At 38.5% G+C, this 14,919-nt stretch overlaps 1 protein-coding gene across 2 annotated transcripts in view; it reads left to right on the top strand.

Moving 5' to 3' along the window:
* The first annotated feature begins 709 nt into the window (after window positions 1–709).
* The window catches only part of LOC126248629 (F-box only protein 30-like), a 77,651-nt gene continuing 63,441 nt past the window's right edge, over window positions 710–14,919 (top strand). For both annotated transcript variants that reach the window (XM_049949804.1, XM_049949803.1), the window contains exons 1-2: window positions 710–996; window positions 7,938–8,356. In XM_049949804.1, the coding sequence (XP_049805761.1) occupies window positions 7,975–8,356 (382 nt within the window). In that variant the 5' untranslated portion in view covers window positions 710–996; window positions 7,938–7,974. The remainder of the gene's footprint in view (window positions 997–7,937; window positions 8,357–14,919) is intronic.

Raw genomic sequence — 14,919 nt, 5'->3', positions numbered from 1 at the left:
CGAGTGCTAGACTTGCCGTGTGGCGGCGTTCGGTCTGCAATCACTGATAGTGGCGACACGCGGGTCCGACGTATACTAACGGACCGCGGCCGATTTAAAGGCTACCACCTAGCAAGTGTGGTGTCTGGCGGTGACACAACAAAAGTACGTGACCAGATTACAGTATTTTAAAGGGATAGGTTTGATTCACTCAAACTAAGTTGACACTCATAGTAATGGCTGATGGGAGCGACCGCAAAAAGGCATTTCCCATTGACACGGTCGCTCCCATCTGCCACAGCACCGAGTGTTAACTTTGTTCGTGCGAGTGGTTAAGTAGGCTCTCCCCCAACCTGGTATTGCGAAGGTTAATTGAGACTGTTCTCATGGATGTACAATATGTTAAAAGACGTTTGAATTACTTTCATTGATGAAATAATAACGAACTTGTCATGGTAAATGTTTAACACAATGAAGTGTACTTGATAATTATTTGGCTGTTGTAGCCATGCACATCAAGCAGAAATTAGTTTACAGCACTTATTTATAATGATCAGATTGCTGCACTGATACTTAGAGGTCGGGTTTGAAGTGGATTGGTTCCATCCACCAACGCTTTTTATCTCCCGCCTAGGCTCACAAGAAAGAGCAAGGAGGTTAAGCATTTGGCATGTCTTGCAATATCTTTGCCGATAAGCAGTGTTGCTGTTGCATGAGGTGTGTTTTACAATAGAGAGAGCGAATGATTGAGTGTTATGTTTGTGTATTGCGTTATTTAAGCCTGAAAATTTTCATATAAACAGATGTTGTGAGGCTAACTTTCAATCATGATAGCCACGATACTGTTTGATAAGGTTAGGTGGAAGTGTCAAAACGAACTGTCAATGTGTTCTCAAGAGCAGCAGTTGCGGCCGAAGCCGCTCGTGTACAAAAAAAGTCTCAAGTATCACCATTGGTCGAAAGAATAACGTCTTCAGAATATGAAATAAACCAAAGGGCATATATTTTGCAAATACTGTAAGTATTTTTCCTTGACCGCCAAACAGTTGATGATTTTTTATTAAATTCAAAAGGTAGTTGTCAGAAGTCATAACGTAAACAGGCAGTTTAGTGACAAAAATGAAAGTTGTGTAAGTCCACCCTCCTCCTCATTTAGGATATGCTTGAATGTATGAGAACGACATTATTGCAAAAATTGATTTATGATGTTTTGTTTTGGACCCGGAGCAATTGGTAATGTGTTTAGTATGCCAACACTTTGACAATTTTTTAAAACATATATGTAAAACTTGTTGTACATTAACTCATTTTATGTTCTATGATACCATATGTGCTTCTGCATATCAGCCAAAGATCGAAGGAAATCGTGTAATACGATATTTTAATGAAAATCACAATGTGCGTTACTGGTCTCGGCAGCTCACTCAATAGATACAGTATTATTTGTCATTATTTTGGTTGGAAAGATTTTAATATGTTGTATACCATTGATGGTTTTAGATTACCTGATAATATTGAAGCGTCTTATCATTATGTAATGCTGTTTTGACAGCTAAGTGAGTAACACAGAGAATTTATAGAAGGAAGTGTTGAGAATTAACATGTAATAGAAATGTTATGGTTATGAAACCAAGGCATGGAGCATGGCATAGTACTCAACATGGATTTATGCTTTTAGCAGTAGAAAAGTCTTACTCATGAACAACTAATTAAAGCAGTGGAGTAAATAACATATTTTAATGTTTCATGTGGGGTATGGATTCTTATAGTGTTGAATCTGAAGTAAAATATATGCTGTTGTGTGATAGTTTGCTTGGTTCAGTAATTTAAACAGCAGTGATACATACATTGGGTTCAATTATGAGATAATAACATAATAATACTTTTAACAACCAAATGCTGCTGTTATTTTTACTGATAACAATAAAAATGGGATTTCTTGCAATTATGTATGATGATATAATTATACTGATTGAGTCAAAGACTTGAATTTTTGTGGTATTATTTTGTTAGCTGATTTGAGGGTAGCTGAATATTACATTTGTAACTTTCGAGCAGGTACATAGATCAAATGAGGACCTCATGATGATCTTTCAGACTTTGTTTTATTTTGTAGAGTGCAGGCACCTTATTTACTTCTGCTTAGCATTGAAAGGAGATTTTAAGAAAAAGAAACATCTCAATCTACCAGCAGTAGTTTCCAGACACATTACTGTGTCAGTACCACATCTCTTCTTTGATCCATGACACTATCATAATGGTGGGCATGTCAGTAGTTTGGATGACTGATGAAGTGGAACAGTTGTCAGTGACCAGTCTGCAGAGCATTTACCACATTCAGTTGTATTAATCTCACTTATGTATGCCTGACTATCTGTGTTAATATGTGTTGATTCATATAGGTATTATGCGAAAACAAATTGTCAACTTGTAACACTCCTAGCTCCTTTTGTTTGCTACAAGACATGAACGGTCAGCCCACCATTTGTGTACTATCAGGGGCATGGACAGTCAACCCACCAAGCCAAACTTATGGAGAGAGTCTTCCTGATCAACCCTTGTATAAAACAAACATATGGTCATTAGAAGGTCGGCATTGTATCAACATTGGCATCTTGTTGTTATGAGAGATTTAAGCTGCTTGGAAAATATTTTTCCTCCACAAAATCAGAAATTGTTGGAAATATTATTAGCTTTCTTGAAAACTAAAAATGTTGCAAAATTTAACCTATAGACTAACACCATTCAAACAGCAAAATTACTGCACAGAACATTCAACTTCTGTAAGGATGTTGTGTCATGCTGTGACATTATTAACCTAGACATGAGAGTCACAGGAAGATTATGCAGATACTGATGTCACAGAAATAAAAAATAAAAAAAAATGATAAAAGTAAAAGGTACATTGGAGAAAAGAGTAGTACTCATTTAAACATTCAGCTCACATGCTTTGCCAGAGTCCAGATGGGCTTACACTTCAACACTTTTTATGTCAAAGCCTGTGATGTGTTTCAGATGTCAGAAATACAGACAGACTATTGTTGCATGTAAATGTGGTTGGACCTGCAATAGGTGTGGACCAGGAGCACACAAAACAGAGTTATCCTCTAAATTTCTAGTCTCTGTCTTCCATAGCCTTTATTACGTTATACAGAACCTTCTGTATTTATGATTTGGAAAAATTATTTTACTTTAACTTTATGGCGAGATGGCCATCTGTCACAACAGTCATTGGTTAACTTAAGGGATGGAAGTCGTGTACACCATCTACCTGTGAGTTATGTAAACTTTTGTTGTGTGTGTTATTGTATTTTAACAGTTTGTGTATAGAATTCCCTGAGTTAGAGCTTTGGTACTATCCCAGCATTTGCCTACATGAGAGGGAATGCTACCTATGAACAGCACGCTGGCTCCCGGTGTTGAGACTCTCTCTCTCCTGCCTGTCTTGCAAGGTAGTGTGCTGTGTGCTAATCTTTACAGACTGGCCAACAATATTTATTTACACTGACATCCATTAATTGCAAGGTAGATAACCCTATATTGAACAGAGTATGTTTTGGGGAGCAGAAAATTCAGGGACTGAAGTAATCAGGCAGGTTCTTTCTGGCAAAGAATTGTTCAAATAAAATTAACTTAGACTTCTTTCACACAGTACTAAAGAAACAGAAGGAAAACAAATGCAGCCAATTAAAAGGCTCAATATTACTGAATGTAGCTTGTACGACAGTAAAAGCTACTATTTAAATGTTGATGCGTACAACAGTGAATTGAAATATAGTTGCATCTATCCGCATGAGCTCAGGGAAGCATATGAGATTGCCACTTATGTAGTGTAATGTTGCTCTGTAGTCAGAGACAGTCAGTTTAAAGCCTGAAGGATCTGTTGTGAACCTAGCAGCCTCCTTGGCTCAGTGGACCTGTGATTAACTGAAGACAGTAGAAAATAGTCAAGGCAATAATTTAATTTCTATAAATTATTCCACTCTGCCCACCGTAGATAGCTTGGGCAAAGACACCCAGGTGTGTGGTGAAAGGGGTTACGCGCTCCGCATCCCCCACTCAGGAGAACGTCATTATCAGGAGAAAGAAAACTGGCATTCTACAGATCGGAGTGTGGAATGTCAGATCCCTTAATCGGGCAAGTAGGTTAGAAAGTTTAAAAAGGGAAATGGATAGGTTAAAGTTAAATATAGTGGGAATCAGTGAAGTTCGGTGGCAGGAGGAACAAGACTTCTGATCAGGTGAATACGGGGTTATAAATACAAAATCAAATAGGGGTAATGCAGGAGTAGGTTTAATAATGAATAAAAAAATAGGAGTGTGGGTAAGCTACTACAAACAGCATAGTGAATGTATTATAGTGGCCAAGATAGTCATGAAGCCCACACCTACTACAGTAGTACAAGTTTATGTGCCAACTAGCTCTGCAGCTGACGAAGAAATTGAAGAAATGTATGATGAGATAAAAGAAATTATTCAGGTAGTGAAGGGAGACGAAAATTTAATAGTCATGGGTGACTGGAATTCGAGAGTAGCAAAAGGGAGAGAAGGAAACATACTAGGTGAATATGGATTGGGGGTAAGAAATGAAAGAGGAAGCCGTCTGGTAGAATTTTGCACAGAGCATAACTTAATCAGGTGGCGCAGTGGTTAGCACACTGGACTCGCATTCGGGAGGACGACGGTTCAATCCCGTCTCCGGCCATCCTGATTTAGGTTTTCTGTGATTTCCCTAAATCGTTTCAGGCAAATGCCGGGATGGTTCCGTTGAAAGGGCACGGCCGATTTCCTTCCCAGTCCTTCCCTAACCCGAGCTTGCGCTCCGTCTCTAATGACCTCGTTGTCGACGGGACGTTAAACACTAACCACCACCACCATAACTTAATCATAGCTAACACTTGGTTCAAGAATCATAAAAGAAGGTTGTATACATGGAAGAACCCTGGAGATACTAAAAGGTATCAGACAGATTATATAATGGTAAGTCAGAGATTTAGGAACCAGTTTTTAAATTGTAAGACATTTCCAGGGGTAGATGTGGACTCTGGCCACAATCTATTGGTTATGAACTGTAGATTAAAACTGAAGAAATTGCAAAAAGGTGGGAATTTAAGGAGATGGGGCCTGGATAAACTGACCAAACCAAAGGTTGTACAGAGTTTCAGGGGGAGCATAAGGGAACAATTGACAGGAATGGGGGAAAGAAATACAGTAGAAGAAGAATGGGTAGCTCTGAGGGATGAAGTAGTGAAGGCAGCAGAGGATCAAGTAGGTAAAAAGACAAGGGCTAGCAGAAATCCTTGGGTAACAGAAGAAATATTGAATTTAATTGGTGAAAGGAGAAAATATAAAAATGCAGTAAATGAAGCAGGCAAAAAGGAATACAAACGTCTCAAAAATGAGATCGACAGGAAGTGCAAAACTGCTAAGCAGGCGTGGCTAGAGGACAAATGTAAGGATGTAGAGGCTTATCTCACTAGGGGTAAGATAGATACTGCCTACAGGAAAATTAAAGAGACCTTTGGAGAAAAGAGAGCCACTTGTATGAATATCAATAGCTCAGATGGAAACCCAGTTCTAAGCAAAGCAGGAAAAGCAGAAAGATGGAAGGAGTATATAGAGGGTCTATACAAGGGCGATGTACTTGAGGACAATATTATGGAAATGGAAGAGGATGTAGATGAAGATGAAATGGGAGATACGATACTGCGTGAAAAAATTATGACTAACTGGCAACCTCAGCTGCCGACATGTATTGTTGTTATACCTCGATGTGGACAGCTGAAAATGTGTGCCCCGACCGGGACTCGAACCCGGGATCTCCTGCTTACATGGCAGACGCTCTATCCATCTGAGCCACCGATGATACAGATGAATAGCGCGACTGCAGGGACTTATCCGTTGCACGCTTCCTGTGAGACTAACATTCCCAACTGTCCACAGTTGCGCTATTCATCTGTATCCTCGGTGGCTCAGATGGATAGAGCGTCTGCCATGTAAGCAGGAGATCCCGGATTCGAGTCCCGGTCGGGGCACACATTTTCAGCTGTCCACATTGAGGTATAACAACAACACCTGTCGGCAGCTGAGGTTGTCAGTTAGTCATCATTTATTCCAGGGAAAAGCTGCACGGTCATCAACAGTAACTGTTCTTTGAAGAACAAGTTACTGTCTTCGTATATACTGCGTGAAGAGTTTGACAGAGCACTGAAAGACCTGAGTCGAAACGAGGCCCCGGGAGTAGACAACATTCCATTAGAACTACTGACGGCCTTTAGAGAGCCAGTCCTGACAAAACTCTACCATCTGGTGAGCAAGATGTATGAGACAGGCGAAATACCCTCAGACTTCAAGAAGAATATAATAATTCCAATCCCAAAGAAAGCAGGTGTTGACAGATGTGAAAATTACCAAACTATCAGTTTAATAAGTCACAGCTGCAAAATACTAACATGAATTATTTACAGACGAATGGAAAAACTGGTGGAAGCTGACCTCGGGGAAGATCAGTTTGGATTCTGTAGAAATGTTGGAACACGTGAGGCAATACTGACCTTATGACTTATCTTAGAAGAAAGATTAAGGAAAGGCAAACCTACGTTTCTAGCATTTGTAGACTCAGAGAAAGCTTTTGACAATGTTGACTGGAACACTCTCTTTCAAATTCTAAAGGCGGCAGAAGTAAAAAACAGGGAGCGAAAGGCTATTTACAATTTGTACAGAAACCAGATGGCAGTTATAAGAGTCGATGGGCATGAAAGGGAAGCAGTGGTTGGGAAGGGAGTGTGACAGGGTTGTAGCCTCTCCCCAATGTTATTCAATCTGTATATTGAGCAAGCAGTAAAGGAAACGAAAGAAAAATTCGGAGTAGGTATTAAAATCCAGGGAGGAGAAATAAAAACTTTGAGGTTCGCCGATGACATTGTAATTCTGTCAGAGACAGCAAAGGACTTGGAAGAGCAGTTGAACGGAATGGACAGTGTCTTGAAAAGAGGATATAAGATGAACATCAACAAAAGCAAAACGAGGCTAATGGAATGTAGTCGAATTAAGTCGGGTGATGCTGAGGGAATTAGATTAGGAAATGAGACACGTAAAGTAGTAAAGGAGTTTTGCTATTTGGGGGGCAAAATAACTGATGATGGTCGAAGTAGAGAGGATATAAAATGTAGACTGGCAATGGCAAGGAAATCGTTTCTGAAGAAGAGAAATTTGTTAACATCGAGTATAGATTTAAGTGTCAGGAAGTCGTTTCTGAAAGTATTTGTATGGAGTGTAGCCATGTATGGAAGTGAAACATGGACAGTAAATAGTGTGGACAAGAAGAGAATAGAAGCTTTCGAAATGTGGTGCTACAGAAGAATGTTGAAGATTAATTGGGTAGATCATGTAACTAATGAGGAGGTATTGAATAGGATTGGGGAGAAGAGAAGTTCGTGGCACAACTTGACTAGAAGAAGGGATCGGTTGGTAGGACATCTTCTGAGGCATCAAGGGATCACAAATTTAGCATTGGAGGGCAGCGTGGAGGGTAAAAATCGTAGAGGGAGACCAAGAGATGAATACACTAAGCAGATTCAGAAGGATATAGGTTGCAGTAGGTACTGGGAGATGAAGGAGCTTGCACAGGATAGAGTAGCATGGAGAGCTGCATCAAACCAGTCTCAGGACTGAAGACCACAACAACAACAACAACATTGCACTAAATTAAACAGCATCATATTTTTACAATAAAAGACAGATTGTGTTACAGAAATAGTTTATCTCAAATTGTAAGCAGTCATTTAGAGTAAAAATCTAATGCTGAATCAGATGTTGTAACATTGGCTGTTGGCAAGTTTTATTAATCTCTTGTTTCATATAATTTATTGTTTGTGTTGATGTGACAGTCTGTCTACAAATAATTACTAAGTAAAAGATACTATACTTATATTAGCTTTACTTTTCCATTGTTCCAGGTATTTTAAGAAATATTTCGAACACAAGACATAAAAGATGCATCCAGAGTGTAAAAAGTTAGGTCTTCCACTTGATGAGGATCACAGTCATTGTCAGAACTGCATTAAAGTTAAAGAATGCAAAGCAAAAGGACTGAGAACTGAGAAATGTGGTATTATTGACTGCCCAAATGATTGTGGATTTATGTTCCACAAGTGCAAAATGTCAGAACATTTACTATTGTGTCTGAATTTAAGAGTTCCTTGCATTAATTCTGGAAATGGGTGCCCATTTACCATGCCTCGCAAAGAGAGGGGAGAACACTTGGAGACTTGCCCCGCCAGTGTTGTCGTGTGTACAGTGGAATGGAACCGTTGGCCAACATGCAAGATGAAAGGACCACATTTGCCCCGACAATCACATAAATCAGGACAACTAGGTAAAGTAGTTTTCCATTATTTTTATGTCTTATGTGCTGTGAAAACTACATGTTTTATGTGAAATGGTTATACTTATGAGTGATGATGTTAATTATAACTTCACCCTTATGAAAAATGTTCACATGTTTAGTGCATATCTGACACTATTAACCCAAAAGTCCAGCAGTTAATATTGATAAATTCGCCTTTGTGTCAACTACGGTCTAACAGAGAGGTTTATTTCTTCTTGCGTGGAAGAAAGAGATGTATCATTTTTACATGAAAAATGGCTTAGATAACCTCTCTCACATGAATTCCTTTACTTTTTCATTAGGTTATCCTAAGCAAGTGTTCTATTAGTTAAATATAAACTTAGACTAATTTACTGTGTGCTTCTGTTGGGAATTTATCGTTGGTCTTAGCCAGTCAGATGATAGGATACAGTACCAGTTAGAATTGCTTGATCATATAATATTCATTGTCACAAATATTTGGCTATTTTTTCCAGAATATGTCATGATTTCAGAGGTGGTCATTAGATTGGGACCTAATAGTTCTGCTTAGACAAAATACCAGGTAACTTCATTTATATAGCAAAGGAAATTATGAACTACCATTGCCATTGGCTACCCACATACAACTCAATATTCACCGAGTTCACTTTGTCTGATTCATCGTCAGTTACCAACTGCAGCAAATGATCAAGCACTTTGGCTCACCATAAATGTACTTTTACCTAAATTTGCTGTTGAGTTTAGTATCTACAGTAAAAAGCCATTTTCTGCTGTTATGTTGCATACTAATCTTGAAACTTAAGAAATGATTATTATGTATATAATGTAGGCATCAAAGCAACAACTCACCAAATAGGGAATTGTTGAGTCATAGACAGGCACACAAAAAGGAATGAAAACTTCACTAGCTTCTGGACAAATGATTTTTTGAGCTAGATTTCACATGCATATGCATGTAGACACCCATACAGCTACATTGTGCCAACTGACTACACAATCCTTGGACAGCATTTAGGCAGATAGAGTAGGATGAGTGATTGTGCTGTGTGGAGTGGGTGAGGGGAGAAAAGAGCCATGAAGAGGGAGGGAGGGCTGGGGTAGTGTGGCTGATTGCTTGGAGAGAGGTGGCAGGTGTGTAAGATAGGACTGTCAGAGGAAGAGGTAGCAGGTGCACGAATGAGGAATGTGACACTGGAGTGAGCGAGTTCATGCAGTGCACAATGATGGTAACAGAGAGGGGTGTTCTGGGACTGGGTGACAGAACAGAAGAAAGGGAGACTTGGTTAGGGTTTGGGTGCAGAAGGTTAGCGGAGATTGAGGCCTTAATATCTGCTGAACCCCTGCATCCACACCCTCTACCCACCAGTAAAAGGAAGCAAGGAAGATTTGGTTTAACATCCCATTGACATTGAGGTCATTAGATATGGAGAACTAGTTTGGATTGTGTCAAGGATGGGGAAGAAAACTGGCCATGCCCTTTCAAAGGAAACACCCCGACATTTTCCTGGAGCAATTTAGGGATATCACAGAAAACCTAAATCTGGATGGCCGGATGCGGGTTTGAACTGTTGTCCTCCTGAACATGAGTCCAGTGTGCTAACCACTGCGCCACCTCACTTAGTCTATCCAACAGCTGCCCTTTCTTTGTCCTTATACCCTCTCCCAATCCAGACCACCATGTCACTGTCATCGTGCATAAACTCATTGGTGGCCCCTGTGTCACATTTTGTCCCATGAACTTCCTGCCTCTCCTTCCTGCATTTCTATCTCACACCCCTGCTGCCTCCCTCCAAGCTGTCAACCACCCTCTCCCAAATCTCCTTCCCATTCTCCGCCCATTTTCTCCCCTCACCCACACCACCTGACACAACCCCTCACCCAGTTCACCTGCCTAACTGCAATAGCAGTGTTGTGTTTTCAGGCGGCACAGTGTAGGTGTACATATATGAGTGTGCTAATGTGTTCATCCAAAAGCTATCAAAGTTGTAATGTTTTTTGTGGTCCTGTCAGCACCTCAATTCTTTCAATATTGGTGAGTTTTTATCTTCACTCCTAAATTATTTATGTTCTGCCAAAATTTTCCACACCATAGAAATTATTATTAGTACTTTTGATTGCCAGTGTCTCTGAGGAATTAGAAACTTGCTTGATAGCAGCTGTTACAACTGTCAAAAATATCCATCTCCTATCACTGTAATGTACCAACAAAAAATAATACACTGGGTAGCAAATTCTAAGTTCTTGGCTTTGTGTATTGATAATAACTGAAACGGGAAAAAAATTGTAGCAGACTTGCTAAAATTTTCAGGTTGAACTGCTTTCACCATAACAATATTTAACAACTTTGGGAATATTCGAAATGGGTAACTTAACATATTTTATTTCTCTGATGTCTGACAGGATAATATTGTCGGGTAACTCTTCATGTTGGCAAAAAATATTTATTGCACGGAACAATGTTATTAAAATTGTGTGGGTTCTTGTAAGCATCTGTTAAACACTTGGGAATATTAAACACAGCCTCACAGTAGATTTATTCATTCATTCATGAACTTTGTTCTCAGAAATCATCTGTAATTTGAGAGTAATGCAGATTTGGACAAATACAATTGTAGAGGGAAAATTTATCTGCACTTTCTGCTAGTGAATTTAACTTTGGCACAGAAAGCAGTGAAATTCACAGCTATAAAACTCTTTATTAGTCTAACCATGGAAATAGAATGTCTGACAGACAGAAGAAGTGTTTCTAAATGAACATTAAGGTGGTTTTGCATGACAGCCCCTACTTTACCATGGAGGAATTTTTGAATAGACGTAAGTAGTCAATTACAAACCAATAAAGGGCCAGCATGTAGCCCATATATAGAACAGCATTTAAACAAAATTCAGAGAGTATTGCACTTGGGAGTAGAAACAATAGATACATAGGTAACTGCTAAAGAATTTAAATGTAAAATTTTTCCCAAGAAGATAATTTGACAGAAAATAGAGGGAATAAAAAATAAGATAAAGAAAACAGTGGAAATACACACTGTGGCTGGGGGGGGGGGGGGGGGGGGATACAAGAAACAGGGAATAATTGAACAGGAATGTGAGAAAGGTGCACAGATGCATCTGAAAGGTTGCCAATAAAAATATGTTGACGAGAAAAGGTATAATTTGTACAGCTGCGAAACTTTGGTAGTCAAAAGAAAGAGCAGACTAATCTAGCTGAATCAGATGAAGAAAGAACCATACAGGTTTTTGACCTCATATTGTAGTATGTATGTTATGCAAAAATTGCATGTTGCTAGAAATGATAATAAATGCATCTCAAACAGTGTCTGCATATTACCTGTTGGTGACACATGAAGATTTGTGTGCACTGCCACTCAAACCTAGTTTTCCCGTTTTTCACAAGTGGTCACCTTAACTACTTCAGCTATCCTTGCATGCTTTCAGGACTGACCCAAACTTCCATATGTCATACTTTTTATGACCCTATCGTTCACAACGACTTGGATTCCTATCACAGGGTTTCAAGGAAACAAATGTATTCAACGTTAGTATTGCAATTGTCATTTTGCCTATTGAGCACATCATATGGAAGCTGGTGTTAGTGCTGGGAGTGTGCTTGGATAGACAAAGTGGTTGGGGTGATTGCTCGCAGCAAGCAGGAAATCCGGGTTTGAGCCCTGGTCTGCCACAAACTTTAATGTGTCACCAGTAGGTAGTATCTTCATCAGGCCCCGATCTAGGGGGGGGGGGGGGTTTCAAACCGGGTATCTTTCTCAGGTGGCAATTTCAGGGGGTGCCAAATTCATATTCTTGAAGAAAAAAAACCTTGTTTCATAAAGCACCTAGCATTTAGTGCCCATTGGTCTATCGATCATTCATATGATTTTGAAACACATCCCTATTGATTTTTGAACACATTCTAAGTTGATTTTTGAATGAATTATGAGTTGATTTTTGAATGTGTGCATAGTGCACGTGAAGTCTTGGGCAGGGGAATCCCCATTGCATCAAGAAATAAACAAACTTTCCCACAGACAAAATAGGATGGGGCTATAGGAGCTGAGCCAGGTGAATACCAATTGCTGTTTGTTTATGTAGTTGACTGGGTGTGCGAATGTTAAGCATTGTTGTAATTATTAGCGAAATCCATAGGTTCAGACCACCAGAATGGAAATAAATGATTAACAGGAATAACAGGTAAGAAAGATTACATGTTATCTTCTTGGCTTATCCAAGAAAATGAAATTTTGGTAGAAAATTCTTGACAGATTGCTACACTACTAATGGGAAATTTTACAGTCCCTGGTTAGCAGCCACTTAAGTTCTATTCTCAGAATAGTGTGGAAAATGCATTGTACAAGCACGTAATAACACCTAACTGGAGAATAAACATGGGATAACTGAACTGGTAATTCCGGCAGTGTTAGAGAAGTTAACCAGAGAATAAGTTTTGACAATGGCAGAAGTAGTTACAGAATTAGTGATGACAAAATTGTTTGTTAGAATGAGGAATGAGAAGAAATGGGACATCACACAAATTATATAGAACAACATGATGGCTCCAGATTCATACAAAAATTTCGTTCCACTAGTACTTTTCAGTTTCATGCTTCAGAAACTGGAGTGTATGAATGAAATGTGAAACTGTTCCTTACATAAAACCTTTTGCTTGCAATAGGCATAATAGACATTTGATATTGGTATTTCATTTGTTATATTCTGTTGTGTTATTTACATAAAGGAAGTAGATAAAAATGACCATTTGTGCCAAAACAGTCTCACTTATTTGGCATGTGTTACAGTTGCTACAATATTAGAAAGCCTATTTTGTTTTATCTCGCAAACAATGACAAAATAGATGTAATCAAATCGAGAAACCACAACACTCTTGGGTACTATTCGTATTGACAGCGTTTTCAGTGTTACATAATGACATTTTGGTTTTTCTTGTAGTAAAACGTTTGATGAACTTAGATGAGGTAATTGATTCTTTTGCAGAAAGGAAAGCATGATGTAAAGTTGTAGCAAGATTAGAGAGAAAAAAATGCTGGGACCTAAGGATTGAAGAAATGTGTACTGTCTTGCTTGTCTCTTGTCTTTACAGGTTTTATGTTTCCTATATTTAATTTTACATCACACAAAAGAGAAAATTATTAGGTATAGGCGATAAAGAGTGCAAATTTTCTGAAGAGTTGTTATTCTCACGGCCACAAACAATCCCACCTTGTATTAATTGTCAATTGTTTTTAGGGAGGGTAGGATGTCAAACTGACCAACTGAAAGTAGGAGAAGCACCACAGTGCATTTTAATTTCCACTGCCCTGAATAGATGTTTAATGGCTTCCGTTACAAAATATAAATGTATGAATTCCACAGAGTGAAATACAGTAATGTGCGATAGAAGAATGCTGTGTGAAGATGTGTTGAACTGCTCTTTGCCACACTTAAGACCTAATAACACATCCTACATTTCCTCAAACATATATGTTTTGTACGTCAAACTCTTCAGAAAGATATGCACTAGAAGATAAACATATATTTGAAAAATTGAATTTTGACGTCCTATCTCAAACACTGGTTTTTGTGTGTGTGTGTGTGTTGATTTGATTTGATTTGATTTGATTTATTTCGTGTTCCATAGGTCCAACTGTGTTGGATACACAAGGACGTGGAACGAGTCAGTTTTTTACAAATACAATCTGATAATCTAATAGCATATACAGAAATTTGAGTACATAATTATATAAAAATTTATACAGTAAATTCTTTGGGCAGCAATACAGAAAAAGAAAATACATATTTTCTTAGAATCATTAAAACACTACAGAACACAGATACGGAGAACACACAGTTACAGAGCTCAGGTTAAATAAAATTCATAGTGGCATTATGTCAACTTGTATTATATAATATTAAAATATTACAATTTATTTAGTTAAAAATTCATCTAGACTGTAAAAAGCTTTTTCTAGCAAAAATATTTTTAGTGCTTTCTTAAACTCACTCTTGTTATGAATCTCTGTCTTTATTTTGGGAGGAAGAGCATTGAAGAGTTTTGCTCCAGTGTAGTGGACACCCTTTTGTGCCAAGCTCAAATTTCTGAGTTCACTGTGTATGTCATTCTTCCTCCGTGTATTATGCTCGTGATAATTACTGTTTGGTTGAAATATCTCTATATTTTTACAAACAAAACACATGAGAGAAAAAATATATTGGCATGTAGTTGTGTATATTTTAAGATTACGAAAACTATTTCTACAAGAGTCTCTTGGGCGCAATCCACATATAATTCTTAAAGCTCGCTTCTGTGCAATGAACACTTTCCTTGCTAATGGCTGGTTGCCCCAAAAAATAATTCCGTACTCAATGAGACAATGAAAATAGCCATAATATGCCACTTTTGCAGTGTTAGGTTCAACACATGTAGTGACAACCCGTAAAGCATAGGTAGCAGAGCTAAGCCTCTTACAGAGGTCAATAATATGTGAAGACCAGTTCATTTTCTTGTCAATGTGCACTCCAAGAAATTTTGTTGTTTCCATTCTAACTATTGGTTGATTACCACATGTCAC

Source organism: Schistocerca nitens, chromosome 3, assembly GCF_023898315.1.
Source record: "Schistocerca nitens isolate TAMUIC-IGC-003100 chromosome 3, iqSchNite1.1, whole genome shotgun sequence".
Lineage (NCBI taxonomy): Eukaryota > Metazoa > Arthropoda > Insecta > Orthoptera > Acrididae > Schistocerca > Schistocerca nitens.
The sequence above is the reverse complement of the archived record's forward strand: the minus strand, read 5'-3'. Positions and strand labels throughout refer to the sequence as shown.